Source organism: Oryx dammah, unplaced genomic scaffold (assembly GCF_014754425.2).
Source record: "Oryx dammah isolate SB20612 unplaced genomic scaffold, SCBI_Odam_1.1 HiC_scaffold_11227, whole genome shotgun sequence".
Taxonomy (NCBI): Eukaryota; Metazoa; Chordata; class Mammalia; order Artiodactyla; family Bovidae; genus Oryx; species Oryx dammah.
Window position 1 is genome coordinate 1,445,962 of NW_024080620.1, and position 20,840 is coordinate 1,466,801.

General features: G+C 38.0%; 1 protein-coding gene across 1 annotated transcript in view; it reads left to right on the top strand.

The window, feature by feature from the left end:
- Positions 1–20,840, top strand: part of LOC120861081 (choline transporter-like protein 5) — a 123,550-nt gene that overhangs the window by 31,098 nt on the left and 71,612 nt on the right. The window contains exon 2 of the mRNA XM_040236745.1: positions 5,446–5,530. Coding sequence (XP_040092679.1) covers positions 5,446–5,530 — 85 coding nt within the window. The remainder of the gene's footprint in view (positions 1–5,445; positions 5,531–20,840) is intronic.

Consider the following 20,840-nt stretch of genomic DNA (forward strand, 5'->3'; position numbering starts at 1 on the left):
AACACCTAAATCAGTGATTCTCAACTGGAGCGATACCACTGCATAGGAGATCTTTGGGAAAATTGATTTTTTGATTGTTACAATGTTTTGGAGGTATTACTATCTTTTAATGAGAGGATGGGTGGGTGGGTGGGTGGGTGGGAGCCAGGGAAGATAGAAGCCTGGCAATATATAGGACAATTCTGCACTTCCTGCCAACTTGCCCATGTCCCACTTATGTAGGTGACAATTTGCTTTTAAATACTTGAATGTAGAACTTCTGTTTTAAAATCACACATTTTTATTTTTGTGTGGTTTTAATATCTACCAAGAAAATTTGAAGAAAGATTGTATTTTTTGTTGTAATTTAATAAAATTTGTTCATTTAGGAAAGTCATGTGACTAATAACACCACTTGTAGTATTTGAATCTCCTGCACAATTGCTTGAATCCTCCTGCAATTATAACGGTTATAGTCAATGATTCTATCTATAGGTGCAAGCATCTGACTATTCCATTGTGTCATCTAGTTTAGTTACATGTGAGCATTTGCATATTTATATGCATACTGTTTAATTTTAAATTAATTTTTAATTATCATTTACATTACAGTTAGTACACTTTATTGTTTTTAAAAGAATTTGTGGTAGATAAGTTATGTTTTATAAATATTATTTCAAGATTTTTATAAAAGGAGCATTGTCAAATATTTGTTATAAAAAGTATGTGTTGAGTATGATGGGGCTGAGAGGGACTCACATAGCCATGATGCTATGGCACTATTAATTACCTTATATGAGGAGCCCTGACGTTTGTGGGGAAATAGTCTAAAACAGATCTATCCTGGAGAAACTCAAGCGAGTCATATATGTAATGTAAAATTTCCTAGTAGCTACATTTATGGAAGTAAAAAGAAACAGATGAAATTAGTTATAATAATATACCTTTTAAAATTAACCATAACCAAATATTATAATTTCAATATAATCAACATAAATAGTATTAATGAGATATTTACATTCTTTTTTGTTGTTGTTCATACTGTCTTTAAAACCTGAAATATATTTCACAGTTATAGTATGGCTCGCTTCAGATAAGCCACATTTGTGTGTGAAGTAGACATGTGGTTAATAGCTATCCATACTGGACAGCACAGTTCTAGAATTTCCATGAAGAGAGAAATTGCAAGAAAGGGAGTGAAATGTGAGAAGCCCTTGCTTTACTAGGGGACAGAATAACTGCCACTGCATGTTTCCTCTCCCCACCTCTCTTTCCCCCCCCCCCCCCCCCATATTCCTGCAGTGGAAGTGTGGAGCAATGTGGACTTAATGAAGAAGACCAAGAGAACCAGAGGGACTTTCCTCGTAATCCAGTGGATAAGCCTTTGCCTTCCAATGCAGGGGCTGCAGGTTCGACCCCTAGTCAGCAAGCTAAGATCCTGCATGCCTCACAGCCAAAACACCAAAGCATAAAACAAGCAGTGCTGCTGCTGCTGCTAAGTCGCTTCAGTCGTGTCCAACTCTGTGCAACCCCATATGGCAGCCCACGAGGCTCCCCCATCCCTGGGATTCTCCAGGCAAGAACACTGGAGTGGGTTGCCATTTCCTCCTCCAATGCATGAAAGTGAAAAGTGAAAGTGAAGTCGCTCAGTCGTGTCCGACTCCTAGCGACCCCATGGACTGCAGCCTACCAGGCTCCTCCATCCATGGGATTTTCCAGGCGAGAGTGCTGGAGTGGGGTGCCATTGCCTTCTCCAAAATCAAGCAATATTGTAATGAATTCAATAAAGACTTAAAAAGAGAGAGAGAGAACTAGATATCCTTGATTGAGGTGACTTGTTTGAACTGACCCTTGCAACTTTCAGCTCAAAGTCTTGATGTTCTAGCTCAAACACAGAGCATCTGCAGCAACACTTCTGTGCTAGGGGCTGCATGGAAAGGTGTAGCAGCCACTTAGTAATTCAAAACTACAAAATCAAGGAAAACTCTTCCCTTGACACTTCCATCTTCATCTTTCCCTCCATCGTCCCTGGGCATCAGATCCCTGTCAGCCAGATGCTTTCTCCTGCCAAGTACAAAGCTCTTTTGTACAGATGGCAGAGGCTCCAAAATTACCTGTGTTGTCTCCTTTCCTACCATATGTGTCTAACATACTGCTCATCCTCATTATGCTGATATCTTGTTGTTTCCCACTGTTAACAAGCTCTCTCCTAATCTACCCTTTAGTAGGCAGCAGTATAGCGACTATAATCTATTTTTTAAAGCATGAGCCCTAGAGAGCAACACTCCTAAGTTCAAACCCTGTTTATGCTGCTTAAAACCTGAGTGATCTTAAGAAGTAACTAAAACTCCGAGCTGCAAATAATTGAAGTGAAAATAATGTCCACTTCACAAGCTATTGTGAGACTCAAATGAGAAATGGATGTAATACATTTAGCATAATACTTGATATATGTAAGCATTTAATATATTGAAGCCTCTTATTATGACACTGTTTCATCAATCTATAATTCCTTCCCTACTCCTGGTCACCTTCCTGATTCCCTCTCAAATCCTAGTCATTTCCCAGTCTTTCCCAGGTCCCAGCTAGTCTCCAAGTCTTCTACAGACCTGATTCTCTCATTTTCATGTTATTTGTGTTTGTTGAGAACTCTGAAAAACTGGTATTGACTTCTAGTACAGGACATACAGAGGTCATTTAGTAATTTCTTTAATTGGATGACTGAGGATGACCCCCGAAAAAAAAAAAACAACAAACAACTATTGCAGGTGTTACCACAACCCCTCTGCCCCTCAGTCCTTCTGAGTTTGCTTGCGCTCTGGCGGATAGTTTCCTCATGCCCACTGACATGGCGGCATGGGCTGATGTTCTTCTATATGGTTCCTGAGAAGGGCCCCAGCAGCACGGAGTCACCTCACTCACGACATTATCCCACTCGTTAACATGCCCTTTATTGACTTTGCTCCCTTCCCTGTCTCACTCTCTTCACTTTCACTTAACTAAAATCACTTTGCTAATTAGCTACCTGCATCAGTGATTGGTTTCCATGAAATCCAAGTAAGACAGGAACTTGCATTACTAGGTCTGCGTTGTATGCCTAATACCACATTAGGCATTCCACTTTATCTTCTTTCATATTCTCAACATTCTTTGGGATTGGGTATTACCATAACCATTTTTAGTAACAAATTAGAAAGCCACGACTAAAACATTTCAGTGACTTTTTCAGGGTCGTAAAAATATTAAGCAGCAAATGTTGCAATCCAAATGCTTCTTTCAGTTCAGTTCAGTCGCTCCATTGTGTCTGACTCTTTAAGACCCCATGGAATTCAGCACGCCAGGCTTTCCTGTCCATCACCAACTCCCAGAGCTTGCTCAAATTCTTGTCCATTGAGTCAGTGATGCCATCCAACCATCTCATCCTGATGTGAAGAACTGATTCATTGGAAAAGACCCTTATGATGGGAAAGTTTGGGAGGGGCAGGAGGAGAAAGGGACGACAGAGGATGAAATGGTTCTTTAGGTGCCCATTTTGAATTAAGCATATAAAAAAGGACTAAAACATTTAGGGATAAAGTTTAAAGAAATATATTACAGAAAATAGAGTTTGTAAAATTAGATCTCTTAGGTATCTGACAAACCAAGTTATAAAAACAGAATTTAATAAAACAGTGTCTAGAGACATTGTACATTGAACACTTAGCTGTCATTTAAATGCCTTATTTATAATCCACTTTCTTTATTCTGGGAAATGAAGATGGGAGAGAACTGCCTGAATGAGTCAGATTTTATAAGAAAGTATTTAGAAGATGAAACTAATTTAGTCTCTATGACATTGGAGAAAGAATTAGACAATGGAGACTTTTCTGGGTGCTTGGATACTAAAAGGAAAGGCTTGGATGGATGATAAAAATTGAGAAAAATTTCTTTTCCATATTAAAATTCTCATTCAGAATTGATTTATTTTTATCTTTCCAAGTCACACAGGCCGTGTATATATGAGTGATTGAATTGTAACATGAACTGTCAAATCCATTCAATGTGGGTAAGGAGATAGCTGGGCAAATGTTAAAAGAAGCAAAGGACAAAGAGATAGGTTTTTCATATGCAGAGGCAAACGTTCGGTGACCAACGCATCTTCCAAATTTTTAGGAACTGTTTTAACTTTTTATTTTATATTGGGAGTATAACTGATAAAAATGTTGTGATAGTTTCAGGTGAACAGCAAAGAAACTCAGCCTTACATATACATGGTTTCATTCTCCCACAAACTTCCATGCTACATGAAAGTGTTAGTTGCTCAGTCGTGTCCGACTCTTTGTGACCTCATGGATTATAGCCCGCCAGGCTCCTCTGTCCATGGGATTCTCCAGGCAAGAATACTGGAGTGGGTAGCCATTGCCTTCTCCAGGAGATCTTCCCAATCCAGGGAAGTTCCTAGGGAGATAGAAAGTGGCTCAGACGGTAAAGAGCCCGCCTGCAATGTGGGAAACCTGGGTTTGATCCCTGGGTTGGAAGATCTCCTAGAGAATGGAATGGCTCCCCGCTCCAATATTTTTTCCTTGGAGAATTCTATGACAGAGGAGCCTGATGGACTACAGTCCGTGGGGGTCACACAGAGTTGTACATTCCTGAATGACCAACACTTTCACTTTCAGGTTGCCACATAGAATTACATTAATCGAATTAGAGAAATTATAAGCATTCAGTTAGAATTAGAGTATCTCCCAATTTAGCTAGCATATATTACTTTGTGTGGTTCTCTAATATAGCTGGCAAGTGTATAATTCTTAGAAAATAAGGATGATGAATTTATATGACCCTACCTAGCATCTTCAAAGAAAACAGAATCAAGTCTTCAATTTCATGAAATTTGAAAACACTGGATATTTATAGGCAGTTTGAGATTATTAGACAAAATGTATACTGAATTTTTATTGTGTGTTACTTCCAAAGTTGCTACTGTTAGCCTTTACAGTGTCATAACAGATCATAAAGAACTAGCCAATTTGAATTGGGCATTATAGTTTCATTTCTTGAAATTTTGAAATGGTCTTCACTTATGTATAGCCTAAAAGAATTACATCATAATATTTACTGTAGATTTATTAGCTCTGATATGAAATCATTTCATTTTGAGCCCTAGCAAAAGTGACTTCTTGCCAACCAAGCATTTGTAGTGTGCCCTCTAATTCACATTTTAATAAATGTCATTTTCTAAATGTGTTACCTCATGCTTTGGCTACAACCCAGATAAATCCTGAGAGAATAATAAATGTGCTTTCTGACTGATTCATCTGTATTTTATTTTGCTTTTCATTAAGAAATTACTCTTTGAAGAAAATCAATAATCTTTTGTGACTGAGGGGAGAGGTTAGTGTGTTGCAGTGGTGCATTCTAATTTCTCAAATCAGACTGCCTTTAGCCAGCTGTTGCTGATTGTTTTGTCTTTTCTTGTTCCTACAGCCTGGGTCAATGGTGACCCCAGAAGAGTGGCCTATCCTACAGACAGCCAGGGCTACTTCTGTGGCCAGAAGGGCACCCCCAATGAGTGAGTATGGCCACCTTGCTGATTTTACTGTCTAAGCTGGAATGTGGAAATCACTTTTGCATTAGTCCTACTAAAAACTTCATAAGAGGACTGAAATTCATAAAATAGGACTTCCATCCTTTTTTACCCAGAGACAGTTTATAAATAGGTGGGATATTTCATATTATTTGATTTAGACAAGATGTCATCGTTCTGCAGAATTTTATTAAAATGCATGAAGACCCTGGTTAGTAAAAAATATAATTGTGATGGATAAATTGGACCAGTGAGCTTTATGAGAAGTCATATTTTAAAATGCTGTATGAAATGAACTATTGGAAGGCTGAGATCTGAGTAGCTGCTAAAAAGCTAGACGGTACAGTAGTTAAAATAGTTTTTGTCATGGTTTCTATGGGTAAACCATTCCACCTTTCAAAGTGAGGGGCACACCTTGAGCGTCTTCAATGAGTGGCAGGTGGGCTTTTCAAGACAACTAGCCTGCTGCTGACAATAACCCTGAAGCTGAAACAAACAAGAATCTTCCATCAAATTCCTTTCTAATGTTAATCATAACAGAAGTTTTTATTTCTGAAGGTAAGTTTTCTATCTCTTCATCATAAAGAAAAAACAAAACAGAAACCCACATTTTTAGAAAAAAAATTCTTTTTTCTCATTGGACCTTTTCTTTTCTAGTAATACCTGAGTTTTTATATGATCTACTGGTTCTTCATAACCAATTTAGTTTCTATAAAAGTTGGTAATGAAAGGGTAAAAAAAAAAACAAAGAAACAACAGCTCTCTCTACCACCATAAACAGCAAAAACAAGGCTCAGAATATTTCTCTTGTGTTCCCATGTCACCCAACTATAACTGTAGAGCTTATTATTCCAAGATATAAAACAGACTTAAAAAATAAGGTTAGGAAAGTGTTAACAAAATACAGGGTAGAATTATTATGGGCAATTAAGAAAACCAGAAATTTGGGTGAGGTTGAATGACATGATTATTCTTAATCATGTCAGGTTAGGTTTACGATATGTAAGTTGATGTCTACAAAGGTCCTCATTGCCTATTAGAGACAACTAAATTCTCAGCCAGGGTGGTAATTCTTAGCCTCAGTAACTCAAAAAATCCTAGACATTGCCAACAAAACCTTCACACTATGAAGGACAAAGAAAGCACCAGGTGGTAAAAAGATCATACAGATCTCTAAATCGCTAGTTCTTTAAAATAGGCTATCTTTAAAAGGGCTTCTGTAACAGTGTTTCCTGGACTTAAGCCAATGACCCAGTTATTTTCAACAAAAATGGGATACCATAAATTTCAGTATATTAAAGATCATTCAGAGACAATCCTAGAGTAACACTGATATGTTCTTTAAAGTATTATTTGTAATAACAATATATTGGAAACTCTACAGATATCTAATAATATGTGGATGGTAGTACATTGTGGCCCTTGTATTTAATAAAATATAATGGAGCCATTAAAAATCTGTATTTATAATTTTAACAATTGATTATGTTAATTTTCCTCATAGTTTCTAGATTTTCTCCTTATTGCCAAATTCAGGATTAAATTCAAGAAAGTAGGGAAAACCACTAGACCATTCAGGTATAACTTAAATCAAATCCCTTATAATTATACAGTGAAAGTGACAAATAGATTCAAGGGATTAGATTTGATAGAGTGCCTGAAGAACTATGGACGGAGGTACATATAAACATTGTACAAGAGGCAGTGATCAAACCATCCTCAAGAAAAAGAAATGTAAAAAGGCAAAATGGTTGTCTGACAAGCCCTTACAAATAGCTGAGAAAAGAAAACACACAAAAGGCAAAGGAGAAATGGAAAAATATACCCATTCGAATGCAGAGTTCCAAACAATAGCAAGGAGAGATAAGAAAGCCTTCCTCAGTGATCCATGCAAACAAATAGAGGAAAACAATAGAATGGGGAAGACTAGAGATCTCTTCAAGAAAATTAGAGATACTAAGGGAACATTTCATGCAAAGATGGGCACAATAAAGGACAGAAATTATATGGACCTAACAGAAGCAGAAGATATTAAGAAGAGGTGGCAAGAATACACAGAAGAACTGTACAAAAAAGATGTTCATGACCCAGATAATCACGATGGTGTGATCACTCAACTAGAGCCAGACATCCTGGAATGTAAAGTCAAGTGGGCCTTAGGAAGCATCATTAAAACAAAGCTAGTGGAGGTAATGGAATTCCAGTTGAGCTATTTCAAATCATGAGAGATGATGAAATTCCAGGTAAGCTATTTCAAATCGTGGAAGATGATGCTGTGAAAATGCTGCACTCAATATGCCAACAAATCTGGAAAGCTCAGCAGTGGCCACAAGACTCAAAAAGGTCGGTTTTCACTTCAGTCCCAAAGAAAGGCAATGCCAAAGAGTGCTCACACTAACACACAATTACACTCATCTCACATAATGCTCAAAATTCTCAAAGACAGCCAGGCTTCAACAGTACATGAACCATGAACTTCCAGATGTTCAAGCTGGATTTTAAAAAGGCAGAGGAACCAGAGATCAAATTGCCAACATCCATTTGATTATTGAAAAAGCAAGAGAGTTCCAGAAAAGTACGTACTTCTGTTTATTAACTATGCCAAAGCCTTTGACTGTGTAGATCAAGAAAAACTGTGGAAAATTCTGAAAGAGATGGGAATACCAGATCCCCTGACCTGCCTCTTGAGAAACCTGTATGCAGGTCAGGAAGCAACAGTTAGAACTGGACATGGAACAACAGACTGGTTCCAAATCAGAAAGGAGTATGTCAAGGCTGTATGTTGTTCAGTTCAGTTCAGTTCAGTCACTCAGTCGTGTCCAACTCTTTGCAACCCCATGAATCGCAGCACGCCAGGCCTCCCTGTCCATCACCATCTCCTGGAGTTCACTCAGACTCACGTCCATCGAGTAGGTGATGCCATCCAGCCATCTCATTCTGGGTCATCCCCTTCTCATCCTGCCCACAATCCCTCCCAGCATCATAGTCTTTTCCAATGAGTCAACTCTTTGCATGAGGTGGCCAAAGTACTGGAGTTTCAGCTTTAGCATCATTCCTTCCAAAGAAATTCCAGGGCTGATCTCCTTCAGAATGGACTGGTTGGATCTCCTTGCAGTCCAAGGGACTCTCAAGAGTCTTCTCCAACACCACAGTTCAAAAGCATCAATTCTTCAGTGCTCAGCTTTCTTCACAGTCCAGTTCTCACATCCATACATGACCACTGGAAAAACCATAGCCTTGACTAGACGGACCCTTGTTGGCAAAGTAATGTCTCTGCTTTTGAATATGCTATCTAGGTTGGTCATAACTTTTCTTCCAAGGAGTAAGCGTCTTTCAATTTCATGGCTGCAGTCACCATCTGCAGTGATTTTGGAGCCCCCCAAAATAAAGTCTGATACTGTTTCTACTGTTTCCCCATCTATTTCCCATGAAATGATAGGACCAGATGCCATGATCTTCATTTTCTGAATGTTGAGCTTTAAGCCAACTTTTTCACTCTCCACTTTCACTTTCATCAAGAGGCTTTTTAGTTCCTCTTCACTTTCTGCCATAAGGGTGGTGTCATCTGCATACCTGAGGTTAGTGATATTTCTCCTGGCAATCTTCATTCCAGCTTGTGCTTCTTCCAGTCCAGCATTTCTCATGATGTACTCTGCATATAAGTTAAATAAGCAGGGTGACAATATACAGCCTTGACGTACTCCTTTTCCTATTTGGAACCAGTTTGTTGTTCCATGTCCAGTTCTAACTGTTGCTTCCTGACCTGCATATAGGTTTCTCAAGAGGTAGGTCAGATGGCCTGGTATTCCCATCTCTTTCAGAATTTTCCACAGTTTATTGTGATCCACACAGTCAAAGGCTTTGGCATAGTCAATAAAACAGAAATAGATGTTTTTCTGGAACTCTCTTGCTTTTTTGATGATCTGGCAGATGTTGGCAATTTGACCTCTCATTCCTCTGCCTTTTCTAAAAAGATCCTGAACATCTGGAAGTTCACGGTTCACGTATTGCTGAAGCCTGGCTTGGAAAATTTTGAGCATTACTTTACTAGCGTGTGAGATGAGTGCAATTGTGTGGTAGTTTGAGCATTCTTTGGCATTGCCTTTCTTTGGGATTGAAATGAAAACTGACCTTTTTGAATCTTGTGGCCACTGCTGTTTTCCAAATTTGCAGGCATATTGAGTGCAGCACTTTCACAGCATCATCTTTCAGGATTTGAAATAGCTCAACTGTTACCCTGCTTATTTAACTTATATGCAGACTATATCATGAGAAACACTGGTCTGGATGAAGCACAAGCTGGAATCAAGATTGCCAGGAGAAATATCAATAACTTTAGATATGCAGAGACACCACCCTTATGGCAGAAAGTGAAGAAGAACTAAAGAACCTCTTGATGAAAGTGAAAGAGGAGAGTGAAAAAGTTGGCTTAAAGCTCAACATTCAGAAAACTAAGATCATTGCATCTGGTCCCATCACTTCATGGCAAATAGATGGGGAAACAATGAAAACAGTGACATACTTTATTTGGGGGCTCTAAAATCACTGCAGATGGTGACTGCAGCCATGAAATTAAAAGATGCTTGCTACTTGGAAGAAAAGTTATGAACAACCTAGACAACATATTAAAAGGCAGAAACTTTGCCGACAAAGGTCTGTCTATTCAAGGCTATGGTTTTTCCAGTGGTCATGTATGGAGTGAAAGTTGGGCTATAAAGAAACCTGAGCACTGAAGAATTGATGCTTTTGAACTGTGGTGTTGGAGAATGTTCTTGAGAGTCCCTTGGACCATAAGGAGATCCAACCAGTCCATCCTCAAGAGATCAGTCCTGGGTGTTCATTGGAAGGGCTGATGTTGAAGCTGAAACTCCAATACTTTGGCCACCTAATGCAAAGAGCTGACTCATTTGAAAAAACCCTGATGCTTGGAAAGATTCAGAGCAGGAGGAGAACAGGATGACAGAGGATGAGATGGTTGAATGGCATCTCTGACTCAATGGGCATGAGTTTGAGTAAACTCTGGGAGTTGTTGATGGATGAAATGCCTGCCATGCTGCAGTCCATGGGGTTGCAAAGAATCGGACACGACTGAGTGAACTGAACTGAACTATGTTAATTTTCTTCATAGTTTATGGATTTTGTTTCATGATTATGATTGCCTTCCTCCTGAAAATAACATTTAATTATATTTCTCCAGGATGTCTATGTTTATGACAATTTATAAATTGCTAATACACATGTAATTTGTTTTTGTGTATGGAATGAAGTAGGAATAAAACTTCCTTTTTTTCCATTTGTAAAGCCAATGATCTTAGAATAATTTGTTGAAAACTATGCTGTTTGTCCTGATTTCTGATAACACTATTATCATTTGGTAAATGGATATATATGTTTCTGAGCCATCTATGCTTTTCAGTATACATATTTTAAGCCTCCCAATATTTTAATTCTTATATAAATGTGTATTAATTTGAAAAGTTAACAGGTTATTTCAAATGTTTATGAGAGTTTTTAGTAGTTAATGAAAATATTTCTGAAAATATCATATTTCAATCATTAAAACAGTATGGAATTATAAAACTAGGCAGAAAGAAATAAATACCTTTACAAATATATATTTTGAATGTGATAAGATGGGATTTCAAGTCAGTACCAAAGAATGGATTATTAAATAAGTGGTACTGAATCAACTGAAATGCTATTCATAAATATAAAATTAAACTGGATATTTATTGCATACCCTATGCCAAAATGAATACTGAAACTTGGAAATTTAAATACAAAATATGCAGCCAAAAAAGTAACAGAAGAAAATGCAGGAGTGGGTTTATAGAATAATGGGGAGAACAACTTTTTCTAAACTTGACACCAAAGCCAGAAAATGTAACAAAAATGTTAAAGTATATTATGACACAGTATAAACCCACTTTAACCTACAAAGTGGTATACAAAGTTAAAAGGTAAGCAGAAATTCAGGAAAAAATGTTTTTCAACATATATATCTGACAATGGGTCAAAAGCTTTATTATATGAACTACTTTTACAAAATCAGAAAAGGAAAAGAGGATAATTCAATATAGAAGTGGGAAAAGTATTAAAAACAAAATAACATGATATAATAACCAATAATAATAGAAAGTGCTGTTCAATCCCAGTTTTCAAAGAAATGCAAATTCATAGATATTGTTGTTGTTCAGTCACTAAGTTGTGTTCAACACATTGTGACCCCATGAACTGTAGCACACCAGGCTCCTCTGTTCTCCACCATCTCACAGAGTTTGCTCAAATTCATGTCCATTGAGTAGATAATGTTATTTAACCATCTCATCCTGTTCTACCCTCTATTCCTTTTGCCTTCAATATTTCCCAGCATCAGGGTCTTTTCCAATGAATCAGGTCTTCACATCAAGTGGCAAAAGTACTGGAGCTTCAACTTCAGCATAAGTCCTTCCAGTAAATATTCAGGGTTGATTTCCTCTAGGATTGACTGGTTTGATCTCCTTGGAGTTCAAGGAACTCTCAAGATTCTTCTCCAGCACCACAATTCAAAAGCATCAGTCAGTGTTCAACCTTTATGGTCCAGCTCTCATATCTATACATGACTACTGGAAAAACCATAATTTTGACTATACAGACTTTTGTTGGCAAAGTGATATCTCTGTAGGTTTGTCATAGCTTTCCTTTCAAGGAGCAAGTGTCTCTTAATTTCATGGCTGCAGTCACCATTCACAGTGATTTTGGAACCCAAGAAAATAAAATCTCTAATTGTTTCCACTATTTTCCCTTCTAGTGCCATGAAGTGATGGGACCAGATGCCATATTAGTTTTTGAATGTTGAGTTTTAAGACAGCTTTTTTACTGTCCTCTTTCACCCTCATCAAGAATCTCTTTAGTTCCTCTTCACTTTCTGCCATTAGAGTGACATCATCTGCATATCTGAGATTGTTGATAATTCCTGGCAATCTTTATTCCAGCTTGTGATTCATCCAGCCTGGCATTTCAATTGATGTACTTTGCATAGAAGTTAAACAAGCAGGGTTGACAATATACAGCCTTGTCATACTCCTTTCCCAATTTTGAAGCAGTCTGTTGTTCCATGTCTGGTTCTAACTGTTGCTTCTTGGCCCATACAGGTTTCTCCAGAGACAGGTAAAGTGATCTGATCTCTAAGAATTTGCTACAGTTTGTTGTGATCCAGAGTCAAAGGCTTTTGCATAGTCAATGAAGCAGAAGTAGATGTTTTTCTGGAATACCCTTGCTTTCTCCATGACCCAACAAATGTTGGCATTTTGATCTCTGGTTCCCCTGCCTATTTGAAAACCAAAATGTACATCTCAGTGTTCTTGGTTCATGTACTGCTGAGGGCTAGCTTGAAGGATTTTGAGCATAACCTTAGTAGCATGTGAAATGAGTGTAATTGTATGTGGTTTGAACATTCTATGTCATTGCTCTTCTTTGGTATTGAAATGAAAACTGACCTTTTCCAGGCTGATGGCCACTGCTGAGTTTTCCAAATCTGCTGACATGTTGAGTGCAGCACGTTAGCAGCAGCATCTTTTAGGAGTTGAAATAGCTTAGCTGGAATTCCATCACCTGCACTAACTTTGTAGTAATGCTTCCTAAGCCCCACTTGACTCCAGGATGAAGCTGTCAAATTAGAAAGATTAAAATTTCCAGGGTTGACCAATGCATGGGGAATAATTCAAATTTTCTACTGCTTTTGGTGAAATATGATAAGATTTATCACAGTTTATCAATTGTTTATCAATTTGTATATTCTTTTTGATTCAGCACTTTTTCTCCTAGAAAGTTACCTAATGGAAATTTATATAAACTTTCCCAATGTTGAGGTACTATGAAATAGTAATAATAAAATGGAAACAGTTAAATATCTGTTAAACTCTAAGGCTTCCACACAGCAAAGGAAATCATCAACAAAATGAAAAAGCAGGCTATGGAATGGGATAAAATGTTGGATTGGCAAAAAAATTCATTTGGTTTTTCCATAAGATATTACAGAAAAACCTGGACGTTTTAGACAACCCATTATTTGTGAATCATACATCTGATGAGGGTTTAGTGACCAAAATTTATAAAGAATCCATGTAATTCAATAGCAAAAAAACAGTGAAACAAATGATTAAAAATTTAGCAGAAGATCTAAATAGACATTTTTCCAAAGGAGACAAACAGATGGCCAACAGCTATATGAAAATGTGTTCAACATCACTAATCATCAGCATATCAAACCATGAGTTATCATCTGATTAAAATGGCTATCATCAAAAAGACAAGAGAAAACAAGTGCTGGTAAGTATGTGGAGAAAAGGGAACACTTGTGGATTTTTGATGGGAATGTAAATTATTGCAGCCACTATAGGAAACAGTATGAAGAACTGCAAAAATTAAAAACAGAAGTACCACATGGTCTAACAATTCCACTTGGTACCTATCTAAAAGAAATTAAATCATTATCTTGAATATACATATGCACCCCCTTGTTCACTGAAGCACTATTATAAGCAGCACTGCTTACAATAGCCAAGTCTTAGAAACAACCTAAGTGTCATTGGATCAGTATACAGATAAAGAAAATGTGATTTTATGCAAATAAACAAATTTAATTTAAAAACATCAGTCATAAGAAGAAGGAAATTTTGCCATTTGTGACAAGATAGATGGACCCTTAGTGCATTATGCTATGTGTTGTCAAGAAAAAATGAAGTCATAAAAACAAAAAAGATTGACAATTGCCAGAAGTGGGAGGTCTGAGTGTGGGAAAAGGGTTTAGGTGGTCAAAGGGTGCAAATTTCCAGTTATAAGTTTCTAGGGATGTAATGTACAGCAGAGGATGAGATGGTTAGCATCATCAATTCAATGGACATGAATTTGAGCAAACGTGGAAGATAGTGGAGGACAGAAGAGCCTGGTACGTTGCAGTCTGTGAGGTTGCAAAGAGCTGGACATGATTTAGTGACTGAGCAACGTACTGCGATTCATGGTGTCGCAAAGAGTTGGACACGACTGAGCGAATGAACTGAACTGAACTGAACTGAACAACAACAGTGTATAACGTGGACTTCCCAGGTGCTACAGGAGTAAAGTATCTGCCTGCCAATGCAGCAGATGCAAGAGACATGGGTTCAGTCCCTAGGTTGGGAAGGTCCCCTGGAGTAGGAAATGGCAACCCACTCCGGTGTTCTGGCTGGAAAATTCCATAGCAGAGGAGCCTAGTGGGCCACAGTCCACGGGGTTGCAAAGAGTTGGACGCTACAGAGCAAGCACACAGGTACAGTATGGTGAAGTCATAGATGTAAACTAAACTTATTGTGGTAATCATTTTTCAATATATACATGTATTAAATCATTATCCTATATACCTTAAACTAAAACAGTGTTACATGTCAAGCATATCTCAATAAAACTGAAAAAAAAAAAATCAAGTAGATCTAGACTGAAAAAAAAAAGAAATCCATGGATTTCTATCTAGTACAGTACAGTGTGCTGGCTAAAGAGTAAAGTATAATGCCTACAATTCCATCTGAAACATCACATTTCCCCCCAATTTCTCTAGTTACTTTCTGGCACAAGACCCTAATTTAATGCCTTGCGTACTCACCACTACATGAATTTATCCTGAGTACTGATTTCACTTGTTTATCTTCCTCTTCTAGAGTCAAAGTTCTTTGACATCAGGGACGTTCTTTTTTGTTTTGCTGTTGTATCCTCAACACTTCATTGTAGTCAGTGCCTGGTATATTCATTGTGAAATGAATCAGAATAAAGGGGTAGTACAAATAGGACACTGATTTGCTCCCAAGATGGAGATAAGTGTAAAGTTCTTAGCAATCAGATTCTCCTATCAGCACTGCTAAGTAGGTGTCATTATTTTACTCTGACTTTCAAAATTTGAAAGCAAATTCAGATAGGTTAAAATATGCATTCAGGGTCAACTGACTACTAAGGGGCAAAAGTAGCATGTTCGAACCCGCAATTCTGTGCTGCTTAGCTTGCACATTGATAGAGTTGCAGTGAAATTGGTTTTCGATGTTCCATATTTAATCCATGTTCTATGTTTAATTTGACATTCAGATTTGCAATTCTTCTCTCATTCCCTGTTGATTGCATAGTTCTTAGGATCAGTTCAGTTCAGTCGCTCAGTCGTGGCTGACCCTATGAGACACCATGAACCGCAGCATGCCAGGCCTCTCTGTCCATCACAAACTCCCAGAGTTCACTCAAACTCATGTCCATTGAGTCGGTGATACCATCCAACCATCTCATCCTCTATCATCCCCTTCTCCTCCTGCCCTCAATCTTTCCCAGCGTCAGGGTCTTTTCAATGAGTCAGTTCTTGGCATCAGGTGGCTAAAGTATTGGAATTTCAGGTTCAAAATCAGTCCTTCCAATGAACACCCAGGACTAATCTCCTCAGGTCAGGTAGTCTGGCATTCCCATCTCTTTAATAATTTTCCACAGTTTATCGTGATCCACACAGTCAAAAGCTTTGGTATAGTCAATAAAGCAGAACTAGATGTTTTTCTCTCTTGCTTTTTCAATAATCCGACAGATGTTGGCAATTTGATCTCTGGTTCTGCCTTTTCTAAAACCAGCTTGAACATCTGGATGTTCACGGTTCATGTATTGCTGAGGCCTAGCTTGGAGAATTTTGAGCATTACTTTTCTAGCGTGGACATGAGTGCAATTGTGCGGTAGTTCGAGCATTCTTTGGCATTGCCTTTCTTTGGGTCAGTTCAGTTCAGTCACTCAGTCGTGTCCGACTCTTTGTGACCCCATGAATTGCAGCACGCCAGGCCTCCCTGTCCATCACCAACTCCCAGAGTTCACTCAAACTCACGTCCATCGAGTCAGTGATGCCATCCAGCCATCTCATCCTCTGTCCTCCCCTTTTCCTCCTGCCCCCAATCTCTCCAGCATCAGAGTCTTTTCCAATGAATCAACTCTTCACATGAGGTAACCAAAGTACTGGAGTTTCAGCTTTAGCATCATTCCTTCCAAAGAACACCCAGGACTGATCTCCTTTAGGATGGACTGGTTGGATCTCCCTGCAGTCCAAGGGACTCTCAAGAGTCTTCTCCAACACCACAGTTCAAAAGCATCAATTCTTCAGTGCTCAGATTTCTTCACAATCCAACTCTCACATCCATACATGACCACTGGAAAAATCATAGCCTTGACTAGACGGACCTTAGTCGGCAAAATAATGTCTCTGCTTTTGAATATATTATCTAGGTTGGTCATAACTTTCCTTACCAGGAGTAAGCGTCTTTTAATTTCATAGCTGCAATCACCATCTGCAGTGATTTTGGAGCCCCCAAAAATAAAGTCTGACACTGTTTCCACTGTTTCCCCATCTATTTCCCATGAAGTGATGGGACCAGATGCCATGATCTTCGTTTTCGGAATGTTGAGCTTTAAGCCAACTTTTTCACTCTCCACTTTCACTTTCATCAAGAGGCTTTTTAGTTCCTCTTCACTTTCTGCCATAAGGGTGGTGTCATCTGCATATCTAAAGTTATTGATATTTCTCCTGGCAATCTTGATTCCAGCTTGTGTTTCTTCCAGCCCAGCGTTTCTCATGATGTACTCTGCATAAAAGTTAAATAAGCAGGGTGACAATATACAGCCTTGACGTACTCCTTTTCCTATTTGGAACCAGTCTGTTGTTCCATGTCCAGTTCTAACTGTTGCTTCCTGACCTGCATATGGGTTTCTCAAGAGGCAGGTCAGGTGCTCTGGTATTCCGATTTCTTTCAGAATTTTCCACAGCAAATTTGGAAAACTCAGCAGTGGCCACAGGACTGGAAAAGGTCAGTTTTCATTCCAATCCCAAAGAAAGGCGATGCCAAAGAATGCTCACACTGCCACACAATTGCACTCATCTCACATGCTAGTAAAGTAATGCTCAAAATTCTCCAAGTCAGGCTTCAGCAATACGTCAACTGTGAACTTCCAGATGTTCAAGCTGGTTTTAGAAAAGGTAGAGGAACTAGAGATCAAATTTCCAACATCTGCTGGATCGTGGAAAAAGCAAGAGAGTTCCAGATAAACATCTATTTCTGCTTTATTGACTATGCCAAAGTCTTTGACTGTGTGGATCACAGTAAACTGTGGAAAATTCTTTGGGTCAGAAGTCCCTTAATTAATTGCAGCGGCATAAGGAATTTAAATATCTGAGACCATTATTGCTAAATAGTTCCTTAAGTAATTAGCCCAGACCCAAATTAAACAAAAGTTGTAGAATGTTATTTTTTATTTGTTTTTGAAGCAAAAGTGCTTTCATATGAGGACAGGAACACATGGGACAACCCACATTGTCCAAATAAATGCACCTTATTTCAGAAAAAAACACATATTACCTTGAATTCAGACCATCATGAAAGCCAGGAGAATACTGTCCTTCCATAATGATGTATAATGAATGAAACATCATTCTTTGGGAAAGTGCTTGAAGCAGACACCAAACATTGTTTTAACCTCCTCTTCTTTTCCCTCCTCCACTAAAAAATAAATAGACCAAGCAGAAAAAAAGTACCATTATTACAAATGAATGTGTGTGAAGGCAATGGCACCCCACTCCAGTACTCTTGCCTGGAAAATCCCATGGATGGAGGAGCCTGATAGGCTGCAGTCCATGGGGTCGCTAAGAGTCGGACACGACTGAGCGACTTCACTTTCACTTTTCACTTTCATGCATTGGAGGAGGAAATGGCAACCCACTCCAGTGTTCTTGCCTGGAGAATCCCAGGGACAGGGGAGCTTGGTGGGCTGCCGTCTATGGGGTTGCACAGACTTGGACACGACTGAAGCGACTTAGCAGAAGCAACAGTGTGTATGTTCATTTGCAGATGAAATGGATCTTTGGTAGGATGTGTAAGCAGTTTAGACACTCGAAACAGTTGGGTCCAGGACATACTTGTTAGACTGTAAAAGAACATATGTACTCATTAATTTCATTATTAATGAAATAGCTGAGTTTAAAATTCTATGCTTAGAGATGGTACAATAGTGTTTGGGATAGAATCTCTTGGTTCTGTGCTTCGTTTATCCATGCCTAACAAAAAGGATTCCAAGGGAAAAACTGGGAGTTTTCTAAAATGACAAAAGAGATAAACTCTAAGTGAAATGGGATGCTTTTTTGATGTGTGTGACTTTCTCTGCCTTTTGGGTTGCAGGGAAGTTATTCACGATACTTGGGTGTGATCCTTTTCTTTGGTATTTCTACTAAATTGCAAGAACTCGATTGGTTTTGATGCCACCTTCTGGCTACTACAAAAACTTCAGCTTATAAAATGTGGGTTGAAAACACTGAACACTGTCTGATATAGCCCAATTGCCAAATTAGACAGACTGAAATACCCATCCACCTAGTATGAACTTCAGAATGGGAAACAGGAAAGATTAAGAGGACAAAACTTCCATTTAAATTTTGCATTAATTTGACATCTAAGTGAAAGAGTAACTTTATCTGCAATTCACTGAAGAAACTCTTACAAAATGGCAAAGAGGTCTCACAAATCTGTTTGAACATTCTACAAGCCCAGATTTGCCACTCTGTTTAGTTTTTAAAATCTGTATCAAAATAATATATGCCTGTGAAAGTAAACCAAACAATAATGAAGAGCTTATAATAAAGGCAATAAAAGCAATGGTCTCCTGTCTTAAGACTCCTTACCCACAGTTTCATTCCACAAGATAATTTCTCCTCTTTCTGGTTGCTTTAGACACTTCAGGCTGCTACAACAGAAGAGCATAGACTAAGCTTGTAAACAAAAAAAAAACTTACATCTCACTGTTCTGGGGATTGGAAGTTCGTGATCAGGTGTCAGCTTGATCAGTTTCTTGGTGAGGGTCCATTCCCTGGCTTGACATCTTTATTATGCATCCTCAAATGGAGGAAAGGATTAGTGAGATCTCTGTGTCTCTTTTATAAGTGCACTAATCCCATTTATGAGGGCTACACCCTCCTGACCTAAGCACCTGCAAAGGCCCCATCTCCTAATAACCATCATGATGGGGGGTTGATTTTAACATATGCCTTTGGGAGGAATAAATACTGGTCTTAGTTCTTCTGGAAGTTTTTTGCATAACTTTGAATCATATTCTTATTCTTTCATTTCATGCTTTATTAATTTTAGATAGTATCCCTTGATAGCTTGCTATGAAAAATGGAAGATTTAACTCATATACTTTATGTTTTCCTCATCTTCCTCCTCCTTCCCTGTTTGATAGTTAAATTATTACCTTTAGATTTTCTTATAGTTACTTTCATGACTTTACATAGTATGCTGAGTCTCTATTGCTTCTTCCACTAACTGTTGTCAGAGTCTTGACTCCTCTTTATGTAGGAAGAGGGTATTATCCCCACTACCATTCTCCATCTTTCTTTTCCATTCCTCTTTCTACTTTCTTTTTTTTTAATTTTTATTGGAGTATAATTGATTTGCAATGATATATTAATTTCAGGTGTACAGGAAAGTGAATCAGTTATATATATATACATTCTTTTTAGATTCTTTTCCCATACAGACCATTACAGAGTGTTGAGTAAAGTTCCCTGTGCTATACAATGTGTTTATTAGTTATCAGTTTTATATATCAATCCCAATCTCCCAATTTATCCCTTCTTCCCCCCCCCCCCCAATCTTCTGGTAACCATAAATTTGTTTTCTACATCTGTATATCTATTTTGTAGATAAATTCATTTGTACCCTTTCTTAAAATACCACATGTAAGTGATACATTATATAGTATTTGTATTTCTCTGTCTGACTTACTTTACTCAATATGAGACTCTCTGGTCCATCTATATAGCTACAAATGGCATTATTTCATTCTTTTTATGGCTGAGTAATATTCCACTGTATACACATACCACGTCTTCTTTATCTATTCCTCTGTTGATATACATTTAGGTTGCTTCCATGTCGTGGTTATTGTGAATAGTGCTGCTGTGAACATTCCTCTTTCTATGTTTACCCTTTACCTGACTGAGTTTGTAATAAAGTTCAATTCTGCAACTTCATCAGAATCGTTCATATTTTATTGGTAGACTGACTCTAAAAGTTTTAGAAATAAGACTTGTACTTTGTAATAGCTATTTAAAGTTTATTCACTGTCTGGCCATTACATTTTCATTTCTTCTGTGTCCCTGATATCAAAGCCAAATTTTACACTTTATTTGCAGCTTAGCATCATTCTCCATTTTAGTGTATTTTGACTTAGAGCAATGACATTCTTGTATAATGTTTTATTTGCCAGCAAGATCAAGACA